The sequence below is a fragment of the Oncorhynchus nerka genome, linkage group LG17 (assembly GCF_034236695.1).
Source record: "Oncorhynchus nerka isolate Pitt River linkage group LG17, Oner_Uvic_2.0, whole genome shotgun sequence".
Lineage (NCBI taxonomy): Eukaryota > Metazoa > Chordata > Actinopteri > Salmoniformes > Salmonidae > Oncorhynchus > Oncorhynchus nerka.
Genome location: NC_088412.1, coordinates 39,049,435 through 39,065,808, shown reverse-complemented (window position 1 = coordinate 39,065,808; position 16,374 = coordinate 39,049,435). Strand labels below are relative to the sequence as shown.

General features: G+C 41.8%; 1 protein-coding gene across 5 annotated transcripts in view; it reads right to left on the bottom strand.

Annotated features, from left to right (window-relative positions):
- The window catches only part of LOC115145198 (lysine-specific demethylase 4A), a 53,156-nt gene that overhangs the window by 21,365 nt on the left and 15,417 nt on the right, over window positions 1–16,374 (bottom strand). For all 5 annotated transcript variants that reach the window (XM_029686560.2, XM_065003153.1, XM_065003156.1 and 2 more), the window contains 3 exons: window positions 14,514–14,651; window positions 12,538–12,788; window positions 2,420–2,577 (listed from right to left, as the gene is read on the bottom strand). In XM_029686560.2, coding sequence (XP_029542420.2) covers window positions 2,420–2,577; window positions 12,538–12,788; window positions 14,514–14,651 — 547 coding nt within the window. The remainder of the gene's footprint in view (window positions 1–2,419; window positions 2,578–12,537; window positions 12,789–14,513; window positions 14,652–16,374) is intronic.

Here is a 16,374-nt window from a genome sequence, read left to right as displayed (position 1 = left end):
TGAGAACCATTCAAAACCTCCCATGACCCAAATTGGGGTTGCGACCCACCAGTTGAGAATTGCTAGTCTAAATTATCTCCCTCAAGTCAATCTGCAGTAGACTAGTGTCAGTCCCTGTTTAATTGTTTGGTAGCATGGTCAAAGATTAACTGAGGTACCTTACCTTTGTACCTCCATATCCATATACAGTATTTATGTATAGATTGAATCTGGTGGATATTTTTTTTTTTTTTTAATTTCAGTGAAGAACAAATTCTTATTTACAATGATGGCCTACTGGGGAACAGCCTTGTTCAGGAGCAGAACATCATTTTACCTTGTCAGCTCGAGGATTCGATCCAGAAACCTTTCAGTTACCGGCCCAAAGCTCTAACCACTAGGCTACCTGCTGCCCCTTAAGGGACAAAATGAAACTGTGGTTCTGGTGTTATACTTTGTATTTCATGTTATTGAGAAGCTTCCCATGAACACAATTGATCTTATTTTATGAGATATCTTATTTTAAAGTGATCTGAAAAGATCAAAGGGTCAGACAGGTCAACGTTAATCCCTAGTCAATAAGGCACCAAATCACATGTCTGGCTTCTTAAATTCAACACTTTTTTGTCCAATAACTCAAGATAGGTTGGCCATACTGTTCTGGGAAAAAAATATATACTGCTATGCAAATGATGCATTTAATATGCAAATGTAGCATTACAGAATACAACATTCATTTAAAGTAGGGTGGTCATATTATAAACAAATCGTAATGCTTTATGAAAAACGGAGACTAACAATCAATGAAATTAGAATACAACTTCTAATACTACTTTATGCAAATATAAGACATAATATGCTAATTAGTCTGTTCATTTAAAGTAATGCGGTCATATTGTTTTATGCAGAACTAGGAGTTCACACAGAGGCATAGGGTACAGCCCGCGCACACACATTTTCACACAAACACACGGGGGGAATAGATAATCATTAACAAAAAAGCAAGGTTACTATTTAGTAACTGTTAGGCTGTATACTGTACACTGAATATACAAAACATTGTGAACATCTGCTCCTTCCATGGCAGACTGACCAGGTGAAAGATATGATCCCTTATTGATGTCACTTGTTAAATCCACTTCAAATCAGTGTAGATGACACTCAACAGTTTCCAGTGTGTATCAAGAATGGTCCACCATCCAAAGGAAATCCAGCCAACATGTCAACTGTGGGAAGCATTGAAGTCAACATAGGCCAGCATCCCTGTGGAATGCTTTCGACGCCTTGTAGAGTCCATGCCCCAACGAGTTGAGGCTGTTCTGAGGGCAAAAGGGTGGGGGTGCAACTCAATATTAGGAAGGTGTTCCTAATGTTTGTTATACTCAGTGTACAATCACAGTTATGTTGTATTCAGTAGGCCAACTGATTAGACCTAGTGCGCCAAATAATACGCCCAACCCTGTGCTACCTGCATCCCCACACACACACACACACACACACACACACACACACACACACACACACACACACACACACACACACACACACACACACACTACTCACTAAGTCTGAACCGTAACTCAGAAGGCTTCTAGTCTAATAACATAGCTTAATTCTAAAAAGGTAGGCCTACATCGGAGTTGGGTTACATTGCGATGTTATTTTTGGTGTTGAGAATAAACTGCACCGTTTCCAGGAAATAATTATCCTAGGCTCAGAAAAGACAGACCGTGAGCTGCCTGCTAGCCAGCTGCACACAAAGACGGGACACATTTGAAATTTGATCGATTGCAGGACTGCAGCCAAAAAAGAATCGTTTTAAAATCACCAATCACAACAAAAAATAAAAATCACTGTTGGCACAATACAGCATCGCAACCTCTCGCCTGTCTCGTTGCCTTAGCGAACAGCGTCAGGCACTCCCAAACAGCTAGCAAGCATGGAAATGGGAGTGACGAATTTGAACCAATTCCTGACAACTCATACAAAAACGTAGCTACGAAGCTTAACTTTGTAACCTGCTATGCTATTTTTTTTTTATCAACGAGAACATCTGAATGACTGAAACAAAGGAAAAACGTTCAACCTTATTTTTCAATACTTTCCCATACTTGTTGGCAATACAATATCACATCGATCTTACTCTGGTAGAGTGAGGAATACCATTCGCAAAGAGTCAATATGAACACACTGGATTTCAGAAGGGCTGTCCCACAGAATTAAATGTTCTAAGCACAGCATGTACTTTAAATTTGGGCTCATATCGCGTAAATATCACAACATACATATTTGATTTTTAGACATGGTTAACAACTTCCATACTCATGTTTTAAAATAATGTATGTATTTTGATGCCCACATTGACATTAAGAGAAAATTGGATTTGTTTTTTGTATAATTCTTGCATAGTGTCCATCACGGGGTCACCTAACTGAGGTACCTTTGTGTGCTGGGGTGTGTCCTCCACTCCACTTTTCCAGCTTGACTTTCTTTTGCGCTACCTCTCCTTCCTCCTTAGCTTGCTCAGTGTCTTCATCCTCCTTTGCCTCCACAACTGCTTCCCGTTGGCGCTTTTTCCCAACCTTCAGCTTCAGGTTGCTGTGGCACAGGACAGAGAGGGGAACTGTCAATGTTTTTTTTAATATTATCTCCTTTGAGACACTAGCTCAAAGTGGTGAACAAAGAATTAATCAATTATTTTATTTGATCATTTAAAAAAAAGGGGCAATCTGCAGTAGAAACAACAAAAAGTGTTGGGGAAATGTAACAAATTCATAGACAGAGCTTTGGATGCAAGGACTGACCATCTATATCACAGGTATAGTTTAAAAATCAGAGGAGTTTAACCTTTTCTTGCCCAGGAAACACCCCCAGCGTAATCAACATTTTCAAATGGATTTAGTAGAAATTCTTTCATTATTTTGATCCCCCCCACATTATAATCCAAGATGCTGGTAACTAACCCAAGATACACCCCTGGTGTGGTTTCCAGTGGGAGCAAATGAAGCATAGTGGGTGGAACAAGCAAGAACGTGGGAATAGGGGGCGTTCTAGAATGTATTTGCTGCACATGCAAAGTATGCACAGTAGATACAAGACACTAGTTATTGCACACTACTCCGAAGTGTGCAATAACTAAATTTGACCCTTCTAAACACTGCAATTTTTTTTAAAAAGGGTCAAGTCCACAAAACTTAGTGCCCTCTGTTCGTAACAAGATTCTAGTTTTGGGTACAGAAAACTGTATCGAGTTCAACTATTTCAACAATGAGAACATTTGCAGAAAGTCGGCCAAATTTCATCTACCGCCATCGTCACACATTTCTCGCCACTGGACATCCTCTCATGGTGGTTGGAAGTTCTAAACGGATGCTTCAGATACAGTGCCTTCAGAAAGCAATCAGACCCCTGGACTTTTTCCACATTTTGTTAGATTACAGCCTTATTCAAAAATGTATTATAGTTTTTTCCCCTCATCAATCTACACACAATACCGCATAATAACAAAGCAAAATGTTTTTAAATACATGTTTGCTAATTATTTAAAATTAAAAGACTGAAATATTACATTTACATAAGTATTCAGACCCTTTAGTCAGAACTTTGTTGAAGCACCTTTGGCAGCGATTAGCCTCGACTCTTCTTGGGTGTGACGCATAAGCTAACTATTCACCCCCCAAAGTCAATACTTTGTAGAGTCACCTTTTGCAGCAATTACAGCTGCAAGGCTCTTGTGTTATTTCTCTATAAGCTTGGCACATCTAGCTACTGGGATTTTTTCCCATTCTTCAAGGAAAAACTGCTCCAGCTCCTTCAAGTTGGATGGGTTACACTGGTGTAAAACAATCTTTTAGTCATACCACAGATTCTCGGTTTGAGGTATGGGCTTTGACTAGGCCATTCCAAGACATTTAAAATGTTTCCCCTTAATAAACCACTCAAGTGTTGCTTTAGCAGTATGCTTAGGGTCATTGTCCTGCTGGAAGGTGAACCTCCGGTTCCAGTCTCAAATCTCTGGAAGACAAACAGGTTTCCCTCAAGAATATCCCTGTATTTAGCGCCATCCATCATTCCTTCAATTCTGACCAGTTTCCCAGTCCCTGCCGATGAAAAACATCCCCACAGCATGATGCTGCCACCACCATGCTTCACTGGGGATGGTTTTCTCAGGGTGTTGGGTTTGCGCCAGACATAGCATTTTCTTCGATGGCCAAAAGGCTCCATTTTTGTCTCATATGACGAGAGTACCTTCTTCGATTTGTTTGGGGGAGTCTCCCACATGCCTTTTGGTGAACAACAAACATGTTTGCTTATTTTTTCATTAAGCAATGGCTTTTTTTCTGGCCACTCTTCCATAAATCACAGCTCTGTGGAGTGTACGGCTTAAAGTGGTCCCTGAGACAGATACTCCAATCTCCTCTGTGGAGCTTTGCAGCTCCTTCACGGTTATCTTTGGTCTCTTGGTTGCCTCTCTGATTAATTCCCTCCTTGCCTGGTCTGTGAGTTTTGGTGGATGGCCCTCTCTTGGTAGGTTTGTGGTGCCATATTCTTTCAATTTTGTAATAATGGATTTAATGGTGCTCCGTGGGATGTTCAAAGTTTCTGATATTCTTTTAGAACCCAACCCTGATCTGTACTTCTCCACAACTTTGTTCTTGACCGGTTTGGAGAGCTCCTTGGTCTTCATGGTGCCGCTTGATTAGTCGTGCCCCTTGCTTAGTGGTGTTGCAGACTCTGGGGCCTTTCAGAACAGGTATATAATATATACATGTTTGCTAATTATTTAAAATTAAAAGACTGAAACATTACATTTACATAAGTATTCAGACCCTTTAGTCAGAACTTTGTTGAAGCACCTTTGGCAGCGATTAGCCTCGACTCTTCTTGGGTGTGACGCATAAGCTTGGCACACCAGTATTATACACTGCTCAAAAAATAAATGGAACACTAAGATAACACATCCTAGATCTGAATGATTGAAATATTCTTATTAAATACTTTTCTTTACATAGTTGAATGTGCTGACAACAAAATCACACAAAAATGATCAATGGAAATCAAATTGATCAACCAATGGAGATCTGGATTTGGAGTCACACTCAAAATTAAAGTGGAAAACCACACTACAGGCTGATCCAACTTTGATGTCATGTCCTTAAAACAAGTCAAAATTAGGCTCAGTAGTGTTTGTGGCCTCCACGTGCCTGTATGACCTCCCTACAACGCCTGGGCATGCTCCTGATGAGGTGGTGGATGGTCTCCTGAGGGATCTCCTCCCAGACCTGGACTAAAGCATCCACCAACTCCTGGACAGTCTGTGGTGCAACGTGGCACTGGTGGATGGAGCGAGACATGATGTCCCAGATGTGCTCAATTGTATTCAGGTCTGGGGAATGGGCGGGCCAGTCCACAGCATCAATGCCTTCCTCTTGCAGGAACTGCTGACACACTCCAGCCACATGAGGTCTAGCATTGTCTTGCATTAGGAGGAACCCAGGGCCAACCGCACCAGCATATGGTCTCACAAGGGGTCTGAGGATCTCATCTCGGTACCTAATGGCAGTCAGGCTACCTCTGGCGAGCACATGGAGGCCCCCCCAAAGAAATGCCACCCCACACCATGACTGACCCACCGCCAAACCGGAGGATGTTGCAGGCAGCAGAATGTTCTCCACTGCGTCTCCAGACTCTGTCACGTCTGTCACATGTGCTCAGTGTGAACCTGCTTTCATCTCTGAAGAGCACAGGGCGCCAGTGGCGAATTTGCCAATCTTGGTGTTCTCTGGCAAATGCCAAACGTCCTGCACGGTGTTGGGCTGTAAGCACAACCCCCACCTGTGGACGTCGGGCCCTCATACCACCCTCATGGAGTCTGTTTCTGACCGTTTGAGCAGACACATGCACATTTGTGGCCTGGTGGAGGTAATTTTGCAGGGCTCTGGCAGTGCTCCTCCTGCTCCTCCTTGCACAAAGTGGGAGGAAGCGGTCCTGCTGCTGGGTTGTTGCCCTCCTACGGCCTCCTCCACGTCTCCTGATGTACTGGCCTGTCTCCTGGTAGCGCCTCCATGCTCTGGACACTACGCTGACAGACACAGCAAACCTTCTTGCCACAGCTCGCAATGATGTGCCGCACTACCTGAGCCACTTGTGTGGGTTGTAGACTCCGTCTCATGCTACCACTAGAGTGAAAGCACCACCAGCATTCAAGTGACCAAAACATCAGACAGGAAGCATAGGAACTGAGAAGTGGTTTGTGGTCACCATCTGCAGAACCATCTGCAGAACCACTCCTTTATGTCTTGCTAATTGCCTATAATTTCCACCTGTTGTCTATTCCATTTGCACAACAGCATGTGAAATGTATTGTCAATCAGTGTTGCTTCCTAAGAGAACAGTTTAATTTCACAGAAGTGTGATTGATTTGGAGTTACATTGTGTTGTTTAATTGTTCCCTTTATTTTTTTTTGAGCAGTGTACTATACTGACAACATGTGACACTTAAATAAAGTCAACCTGTGTGCAAGCTAACTAATTATGTAACTTCTGGAGGTAATTGGTTGCACCATATCTTATTTAGAGGCTTCATAGCAAAGGGGGTGAATACATATTTAGACTTGTTTTCGTGCTGCTGTGCATTTTGTTTCTAACCTTACTTTGCTACCTGCCAACTTTCCAGTTTTTACTTTTTAATTACCATTTATATTTTTAGTTTTCCCCACCTCGCTCGACTTTTTCACTCTGGACACTTTATCTGGACGTGTTTCGTCAGGACCTCCACCAGCCGAAGCTAAGTAGTAACATTAACATGATGCCTTCTAATTGCAGTCGCTGTACTCATAACATACATGAGAACGATCGCCTTACAGCGAGGATAGCTGTGCTGCTAGCCTAGCTTCAGACTCAATCGTTAGGCAAGGGTAATTTAAGTGTAGGAAAGAATGAAAGTGTCTGTGCCACCAGTAAGTACAGATAGTAGTATAAATCCCCTTGCACAGTCCCCGCAGCCAGACAACTTTCTCATGGCTTCTGGAAGGAAATGCTGTAGGATTGCTCAACCGGTGTCACTCATTCAGCCGACAGAAACCTTCAACCGGTTCTCCTCATTAAGCAGCGAGTCGGAGTCAGAGGCCGAGCCTTCTCTGGTCTCTACTCCTCCCATTATGAGGTCTGAGACGCTGAAGCCTCCCACCATTAGCTCTGACAAATTGAAAACACTAGTCATTGGCGACTCCATTACCCGCAGTATTAGACTTAAAACGAATCATCCTTGGAAGCCTGTGTTTCAGACATAAGGAAGTGGATGGCTGCAAATGTTCTACTTTTAAACTCGGAACAAAACAGAGATGCTTGTTATAGGTCCCAAGAAACAAAGATCTTCTGTTGAATCTGACAATTAATCTTGATGGTTGTACTGTCATCTCAAATAAAACTGAAGGACCTCGGTATTACTCTGGACCCTGATCTCTTTTTTTAACAAACATATAAAGACTGTTTCAAGGACAGGTTTTTTTCCATCTACGTAACACTGCAAAAATCTGAAACTTTGTCCAAAAATAATGCAGAAAAATGTATCCATGCTTTTGTTACTTCTAGGTTAGACTACTGCAATGCTCTACTTTCCGGGCAACCCGGATGAAAACAACTAAATAAACTTAGTTAGTGCTAAACACGGCTGATAGAATCTTGACTAGAACCAAACAATTTTATCATATTACTCCAGTGCTAGTCTCTCTACACTGGCTTCCTGATAAGGCAAGGTCTGGTTTTACTGCTAATCTACAAAGCATTACATGGGCTTGCTCTTACCCATCTGCTCTTTACCCATCTTTACGATTTGGTCCTGCCGTACACACCTACACGTACGCTACGGTCACAAGACGCAGGACTCCTTACCGTCCTTAGAATTTCTAAGCAAACAGCTGGAGGCAGGGCTTTCTCCTATAGAGCTACATTTTTATGGAATGGTCTGCCTACCCATGAGAGACGCAGACTCGGTCTCAACCTTTAAGTCTTTACTGAAGACTCATCTCTTCAGTAGGTCCTATGATTGTGTGTAGTTTGGCCCAGGAGTGTGAAGGTCGGCCTCGTCTCAGGACAGTAAGTTGGTGGTTGAAGATATCTCTCTAGTGGTGTGGGGGCTGTGCTTTGGCAAAATGGGTGTGGTTATATGCTGCCTGTTTGGCCCTGTCCGGGGGTATCGTCGGGCGGGGTCACAGTGTCTACCGACCCCTCATGTCTCAGCCTCCAGCATTTATGCTGCAGAAATTTACGTGCCGGCGGGCTAGGGTCAGTCTGTTAAATCTGGCGTATTTCTGCTGTCTTACCCAGTGTCCTGTGTGAATTTAAGTACACTCCCTCTGAGGAGGACCTGAGCTGTAGAACCATGCCTCAGGCCTACCTGGCCTGACGACTCGTTTCCCCAGTCCACCTGGCCGTGCTGCTGCTCCAGTTTCAACTGTTCTGCCTGAGGCTATGGAACCATGACCTGTTCACCGGACATGCTACCTGTCCCAGACCTGCTGTTTTCAACTCTCTAGAGACAGCAGGAGCAATAGACTCTGAATGATCAGCTATGAAAAGCCAACTGACATTTACTCCTGAGGTGCTGACCTGTTGCACCCTCTACAACCACTGTAATTATTATTATTTGACCCTGCCGGTCATCTATGAGCATTATAACAGAACATGGCCAAGATGTTCAAATCTCCACCCAGCACAGCCAGAAGAGGCCACCCCTCATAGCCTTGTTCCTCTAGGTTTTCTTCCTAGGTCCTGGCCTTTCTAGGGAGTTTTTCCTAGCCACCATGCTTCTACACCTGCATTGCTTTCTGTTTTAGGCTGGGTTTCTGTACAGCACTTTGTGACATCAGCTTATGTAAGAAGGGCTTTATAAATACATTTGATTGATATGCACACACCACTTTCTGTTTTTTATTACAAGTTATTTTTTTCATTTCACCAATTTGGACAATTTTATTTATGTCCATTACATGACATCCAAATAAAAATCCAGTTAAATTACAGGTTGTAATGCAACAAAATAGTAAAAACAGCAAGGGGGATGAATACTTTTGCAAGGCTCTGTACTTTGCTCCGTTCATCTTTTCCTCAAGCCTGACTAGTCTCCCAGTCTCTGCCACTGAAAAACATTACCATAGCATGATGCTGCCACCACCATGCTTCACCGTAGGGATGGTGCCAGGTTTCTTCCAGACGTGACGCTTGGCATTAAGGCCAAAGAGTTCAATCTTGGTTTCATCAGAACAGAGAATCTTGTGCCTCGATACAATCCTGTCTCGGAGTGCTACGGACAATTCCTTTCGACCTCATGGCTTGGTTTTCGCTCTGACATGCACTGTCAACTGTGGGACCTTTATAGACAGGTCTGTGTCTTTACAAATCATGTCCAATCAATTGACTTTACCACACGTGTACTCTTGTTGTAGAAACATCAAGGTTGATCAATGGAAACAGGATGCATCTGAGCTCAATCGAGTCTCATTGCGAAGAGTAAGAATACTTACGTAAATAAGGCATTGCCGTTTTTATTTTTAAAAAACCTTTAGCTTTGTCATAATGGGGTATTGTGTGTAGATTGATGAGGACATTTAATCTAGTTTAAAATCAGGCTGCAACGTAACAAAATGTAGAAAAAGTCAAGGCATCGGAATCTTTTCCAAAGGCACTGTATATACATCCGGCGAGACATCTGGCTCACTTCTACATTAATGTGGATGTTACCCCGATCACAGATAATCCTAAATGACTTGTGAATAATGACAGAAAAAGTTAGAGGGCCAAAGGTCATACCCCCAACACATGCTAATCTCTCACCAGTACCAATAACAGGGGAGGTTAGCATGGAGCGTTGGTGATTAGCACTGGCCAAATGAGGGTAGATTTTGTCATTGGTGGGTAAATGTATATTTCACCTGCCACATTGGCCACACACTATTTGGCAACAGTTTTATTTTTTATTATCCAAAGCCCATCTGTCGAATTGACAAGGCAACTTAAGTATGACTTTGTACTCGTGTTTCTTGGCCATTTAAATATTTTGTTAATTTGAGTTTGCTGCAACATTCTGCTGCTAAGTGCCCGAGTTACCACTGAAACGGCCTGTCCCGGGCCAGCTGAACCGCTGTCCATGGTCAATCAAGCACACTCTCCAAAAACTGTATTCATTAACTTTTAGTCACTTTCTCTGCTAAATTTATTTGTGTGCTTCTACATTTCTACTTAGAAGCACATCATGTACTCCTTGTAAAAAATGTTAGCGTAGAGCCCTGAACTATAATAATAAATAGTCCGTATCACTCAGCATTGTGGCAGGGAAGGAACTTTCTTGATGTTCATCTGTTTGTATTATTGGATCTATACCAAACAAAAATATAAAAGCAACATGCAACAATTTTACTAAGTTACAATTAATAAGGAAATCAGTCAATTGAAATAAATAAATTAGTCCCTAATCTTGGGAGCCAGGCCCACCCACTGTGGTGCCAGGCCCAGCCAAACAGAATGAGTTTTTCCCCATAAAAGGGCTTTCTTACAGACAGAAATACTCCTCAGTTTCATCAGCTGTCCAAGTGTCTGGTCTCAGACGATCCCGCACTTGAAGAAGCCGGATGAGGAGGTACTGGGCTGGCTTTGTTACACGTGGTCTGCGGTTGTGAGGCTGGTTGGATGTTCTGCTAAATTCTTGAAAACAACGTTGGAGGCGGCGTATGGTAACAAAATGAGTATTCAATGCTGTGGTGGGCATTCCAATTGCATGTGGCATTGTGTGACAAAGCTTCACAATCTTAATGGCCTTTTGTCCCCAGCACAAGGTGCACCTGTGTAATGATCATAATGTTTAATCAGCAGAAATAAACTTTGTATGGAACATTTCTGGGATCTTTTCTCACATGATGAGTTTATATTTTTGTTCAGTGTAAATTGTCTTAACAGACACAGTTCACAAAAATAAAATTAAGCGACATACCCCTTTACTTATTAGCAATAAATTTTTGAAACAATAGAAAGCATGCTCATCTGTTTGATTTTTGGGTGTAATTATGGAAAAAAACAAACTTGTTGGTAAAAAAATCTGAGTGGCTGGTACTTTTTTTTTTATCTACCTCCCACAGTGGCTGGTGGACCAAAAAATGATTCCCACCCTGTTAACATGTTATCTTTGACCTGATCTAACTTTCTCACTCATCATTATTCACAAATCATTCAGGATTATTCGTAATCATTTTTTACAATAAAAGTGACTCCAAAATGACAATGCATTATTTACCATTAATTTCTACTGGGAACAAAATGATCAAAACAACTGAATCGAACTGCCAATGCATCCAACAAGTGTGTAGGATCACAAGCTTGATATAGTCATTGCGTGCTAGGAATATGGGACCAAATACTAAACTTTTGACTACTTTATTTATAAGGATCTTTAGGTGCCAATAATTTTGACCCCTACCTTTTAAGGGAAAAAAGTAATACTTTATATATAGTAATACTATATTTTCAAAGAAGCATGGGTCATCATTATTTGGACCGTGTAGGTTAATAGGCCATATCGGTTTATGGTCCAATAACATTTTAAATCATCCATTGACCTTGATCTGTTTGGACAATTTGTACATTTGGATCAAAATGACTGTTAATATTTACACCTTTTGAATTTCTTTGCCCATGAAAAAAATAATAATAATCACCCCCAAGTCCTTTTTCCACACAACTTCACCTAAAATTGTTGAATGAGTTTCCTGTAAACAATAGAAATTATATTCCTTCTCTTTTAGCCAGGTAAATACTGATCGTCTTTTCTTATTATGCGCTAAGCCATTACAATTATAACTGGCTAATACTTATTTCACCACAATGAAATAAAAGTTTCAAATCTATTTATCATATATATATATATATATATATAAACTCATCATTAAAAAGTACCATAGTGATTGAGTGTCCATATAGCTATACCATGATTTGTGCATTGCTACTATGTAAACCTCTAATTGGTCCCCACTATTCCACCAGCTAAAACCCCTCCCCATCCCGAGTTGGGTTGTCATCCCAGTGACTGGCACACCCACCCCCCCCAGATCCCATGGGCCCCGAGAGACCAGGACCAATCCTTCGAAAAGAGCACACAGTGCCACCCACAGAACAGAAGCAGATCAGCCGTCAAAAGCATTTATCGCACTCACCTCGATTTGTATTATATAACTATTAAAAAATTATAAAAATCCTTCACCTTAATTTCCATAATTAACAATTAATATTTGTAATAAATTAGGTAGTTCATGCAAAGGATTGCTAATATTTACATTTTGGCAAGCAAATATTATTTTAGTGAACAATTATTGTGAATCATTCTATATTGTCCCTAACATCTTTACTCCCTAGCAAGTTATGGGACACACCCTTTCCCCCACAAACTGGGGATTTTATTTATTGCCAATTGTACTTTCGTTGGGCACGGATATCAACTTTAGGGGTTTAAGCTATACCAGCTGGAAATGACAAACATGACAGGGTAAGTGAGAACAGTAAAGTACAGACCTCGTCTCCTCCTGTGCAGTGGTGCCTGGGGTGTCCTCCTCCTGGTCAGGGGCCTCGCTGGGGCTTGGACCCTCCTTCCCAGGCTCCCCTGTCTTCTCTCCCGTCAGGAACTCAGCAGCCTCTGGCGTGGGCTTGGAGTGGTCAATAGGAATGTTGTCTTTCCCTGCCTTCCATGCCTTGTAGCGATCTGGTTGGAACTTCCTCACAAACACATCCATGGAGATCTTCACCATGTCTTTACGGCACGAGCACTGGGAGAGATAGGACAGGGATTGATCATGAGAATATAATACAATAAATGCCACTTACTAGACTCTTAGCCAAGGCAACTTACAGTAAGTGAGTGAATGCATAGATTTTTTTTTTTTTATGTGATACTTGCTGGAGTTAACTTCTCTAGGGTAGGGGGCAGCATTGGGAATTTTGGATGAAAAGAGTGCCCAAATTAAACTGCCTGCTACTCTGCCATAAAAGCTAGAATATGCATATAATTAGTAGATTTGGATAGAAAACACTGAAGTTTCTAAAACTGTTTGAATGATGTGAGTATAATAGACCTCATATGGCAGGCAAAAACCTGAGAAAAAAATCCAACCAGGAAGTGGGAAATCTGAGGTGTGTAGTTTTTCGACCCTTGCCCAATCGAATACAGTGTCTATGGGGTCATGTTGCACTTCCTAAGGCTTCCACTAGATGTCAAGTCTTTAAAAACTTGTTTGATGCTTCTACTGTGAAGTGGGGCCGAATGAGAGGGGAATGAGTCAGAGGTCTGCCAGCAGCCACGAGCGTTCACGTGAAAGCGACCTGTGTTCCATTGCATTTCTGAAGACAAAGGAATTCTCCGGTTGGAACATTATTGAATATTTATGTTAAAAACATCCTAAAGATTGATTCTATACACTGTTTGACATGTTTCTACGGAACTTTTTGCCAACAAAAGCTAATAAAAGTAGATATTTGGACATAAATGATGAACATTATCGAACAAAACAAACATTTATTGTGGAACTGGGATTCCTGGGAGTGCATTCTGATGAAGATCAAAGGTAAGTGAATATTTATAACGCTATTTCTGACTAATGTTGACTCAAACATGGCGGATGCGGTCTCTGCCTGGCCAGTTCCCCTCTTTCCACTGAGATTCTCTGCCTCTAACCCTATTACAGGGGCTGAGTCACTGGTGCCATGCCGTCCCTTAGAGGGGTGCGTCACTTGAGTGGGTTGAGTCACCCCCCTTGGGTTGTGCCGTGGCGGAGATCTTTGTGGGCTATACTCTGCCTTGTCTCAGGATGGTAAGTTGGTGGTTGAAGATATCCCTCTAGTGGTGTGGGGGCTGTGCTTTGGCAAAGTGGGTGGGGTTATATCCTTCCTGTTTGGCCCTGTCTGGGGGTATCATCGGATGGGGCAACAGTGTCTCCTGACCCCTCCTGTCTTAGCCTCCAATATTTATGCTGCAGTAGTTTGTGTCGGGGGGCTAGGGTCAGCTTGTTATATCTGGAGTACTTCTCCTGTACATGTATTGTGTAACATGAAGTCCTATGAATGTCATCTGATGAAGAACAAAGGTTAGTGATTCATTTTATCTATATTTCTACTTTTTGTGACTCTCTTTGGCTGTGTTTTTCTGTGACTTGGCTCTGACCTACCATAATCGTTTGGTGTGCTTTCGTCGTAAAGCCTTTTTGAAATCGGACACTGTGGCTGGATTTACAACAAGTGTATCTTTAAAATGGTGAAAAATACCTGCATGTTTGAGGAATTTTAATGATGGAATTTCTGTTTTGAATTTGGCGCCCTGCAGTTTCACTGGCTGTTGACAGGTGGGACGCTACCGTCCCACGTACCCAGGAGATGTTAAAAACATAACCTTGCCTTTGCTAGTGCCATGCTTTACCAACCACACGACAAAACACCATTCACACACACATGACCTGGAATCACACATTCAATGTGTTAATTCATGTATCTGTACATACCAGTGTGGCTATTTTGCCATAATCAATCCATCGCTGTGTGGCAAAGTTGGTAGACTCTGCACAGTTGAAGCCGTGGTTGAAACCAGCATGGTAGCCAAAAGGGAAGGTCACTATGAACTGGCCTGCCTCCTGGGTGATCTAAACACACAGACACACACACACAACAAGTCAGACCACTGATCTAAAGAGGTGGACACTAAGGTTGGGTGATGTCAATCTTTGTCCTATAGTCATTAAGTGCACACCAAAAGTGATACGATGGTATCGGCCCCTATTGGCCAACTCTCCCAACAACATTTACATTTAAGTCATTTAGCAGACGCTCTTATCCAGAGTGACTTACAAATTGGAAGGACCCCTAGCGCGAACTCGCTTGCTTGCTTTCAGGAAGGACCAGCAGAATCATGACAAAGGTATTTTAGAGCAAAATCTTTTTAAAGTTGCCTATTACTCTATGTTAGAGCTGTGGCGAGAAATTGTGCCCACACGCAAGTGACAGTCAAGGAGCCTCAACTGCAGAGCACCCAACTCTGCTGTCCCCAGAATTGTATGAATATTCAATGATTCGCATTTTAATAAATTCTTTCTTATTAGGCCTAGGCTTCTATACATTGTAGGTAGGCTGTAGCCTACATTGCTAATAATAGGCTGTGGAAATAGGCCTACTCTACGCATAGTTTCTTTAATAAGCTTTGCTGAGCTATATGTTTTCTTTAGAATTCATTCGATTCTTCTATCTTGATATTGCTTGCTCAATTTCACTTTTTGCCTACATACAGTGCCTTCAGAAAGCATTCATACCCTTTAACTTATTCCACGTTGTTACAACCTGAATTCAAAATGGATTAAATAAATAAAACATCACACCCATCTACACACTATACACCATATGACAAAGTGAAAACATGTTTAGACATTTTTCCACATTTAATGAAAAATACAGAAAATCTCATTTACTTAAGTATTCATACCCCTTTGCTATGACACTACAAATTGAGCTCAGGTGCATCCAATTTCCTTTGATCATTCTTGAGTTTCTACAGTTTGATTGGAGTACACCTGTGGACAATTCAATTGTTTGGACATGATTTTGAAAGAAACACACCTGTCTATTTAAGGTCCCACAGTCGACAGTGCAAAGTCCAAAGAACTGTCCGTACATCTCAGAGATAAAATAGTGATGATGCATATATCTGGCGAAGGGTAGAAAACATGTCTAGAGTGATGAAAGTTCAGGAAATGAAAAAAAAATATGGAACTACCTAGAGCTGGCCATCCGACCAAACTGAGAAACCGGGTAAGGGCCTTGTTCAGGTAGGTGACCAAGAACCCAATAACCACCGACATAATTAGAGTTAAATTGCTAAGACCTGCCAGAAGGACAACAGTCTCTATAGCACTTCACCAATCTGGGCTTTATTGGAGAGTGGTCAGACAGAAACTACTCCTGAGAAATTAAACATGATAGCACGCCTGGAGAACCTGCTTCAGAGTACAAACAACCTTAGACTGGGGCAAAGATTTACATTCCAACAGGACAATGACCCCAAGCCATGCTGAAATGGAATGTGAATGTCCTTGAGTGGCCCAACCACAGCCCAGACTTGAATCCCATTGAAAATCTGCCGAAAGACTTAAAACACAGATGTGCAAAGCTGATAAGACGACTCAAAGCTGTAATCGCCGCCAAAGGTGCTTCTACAGAGTATTGACTCAGGGGGTGAATACTTATGTAAATTAGATTACTGCATTTCATTAGCAAAAATGTTCATGTTCTCTTCTCAATATGGGCTATTGTGTGTAGATGGATGATAATCTATTTAATCCATTTTGAATTCAGGCTGTAATGCAACAAAATGTG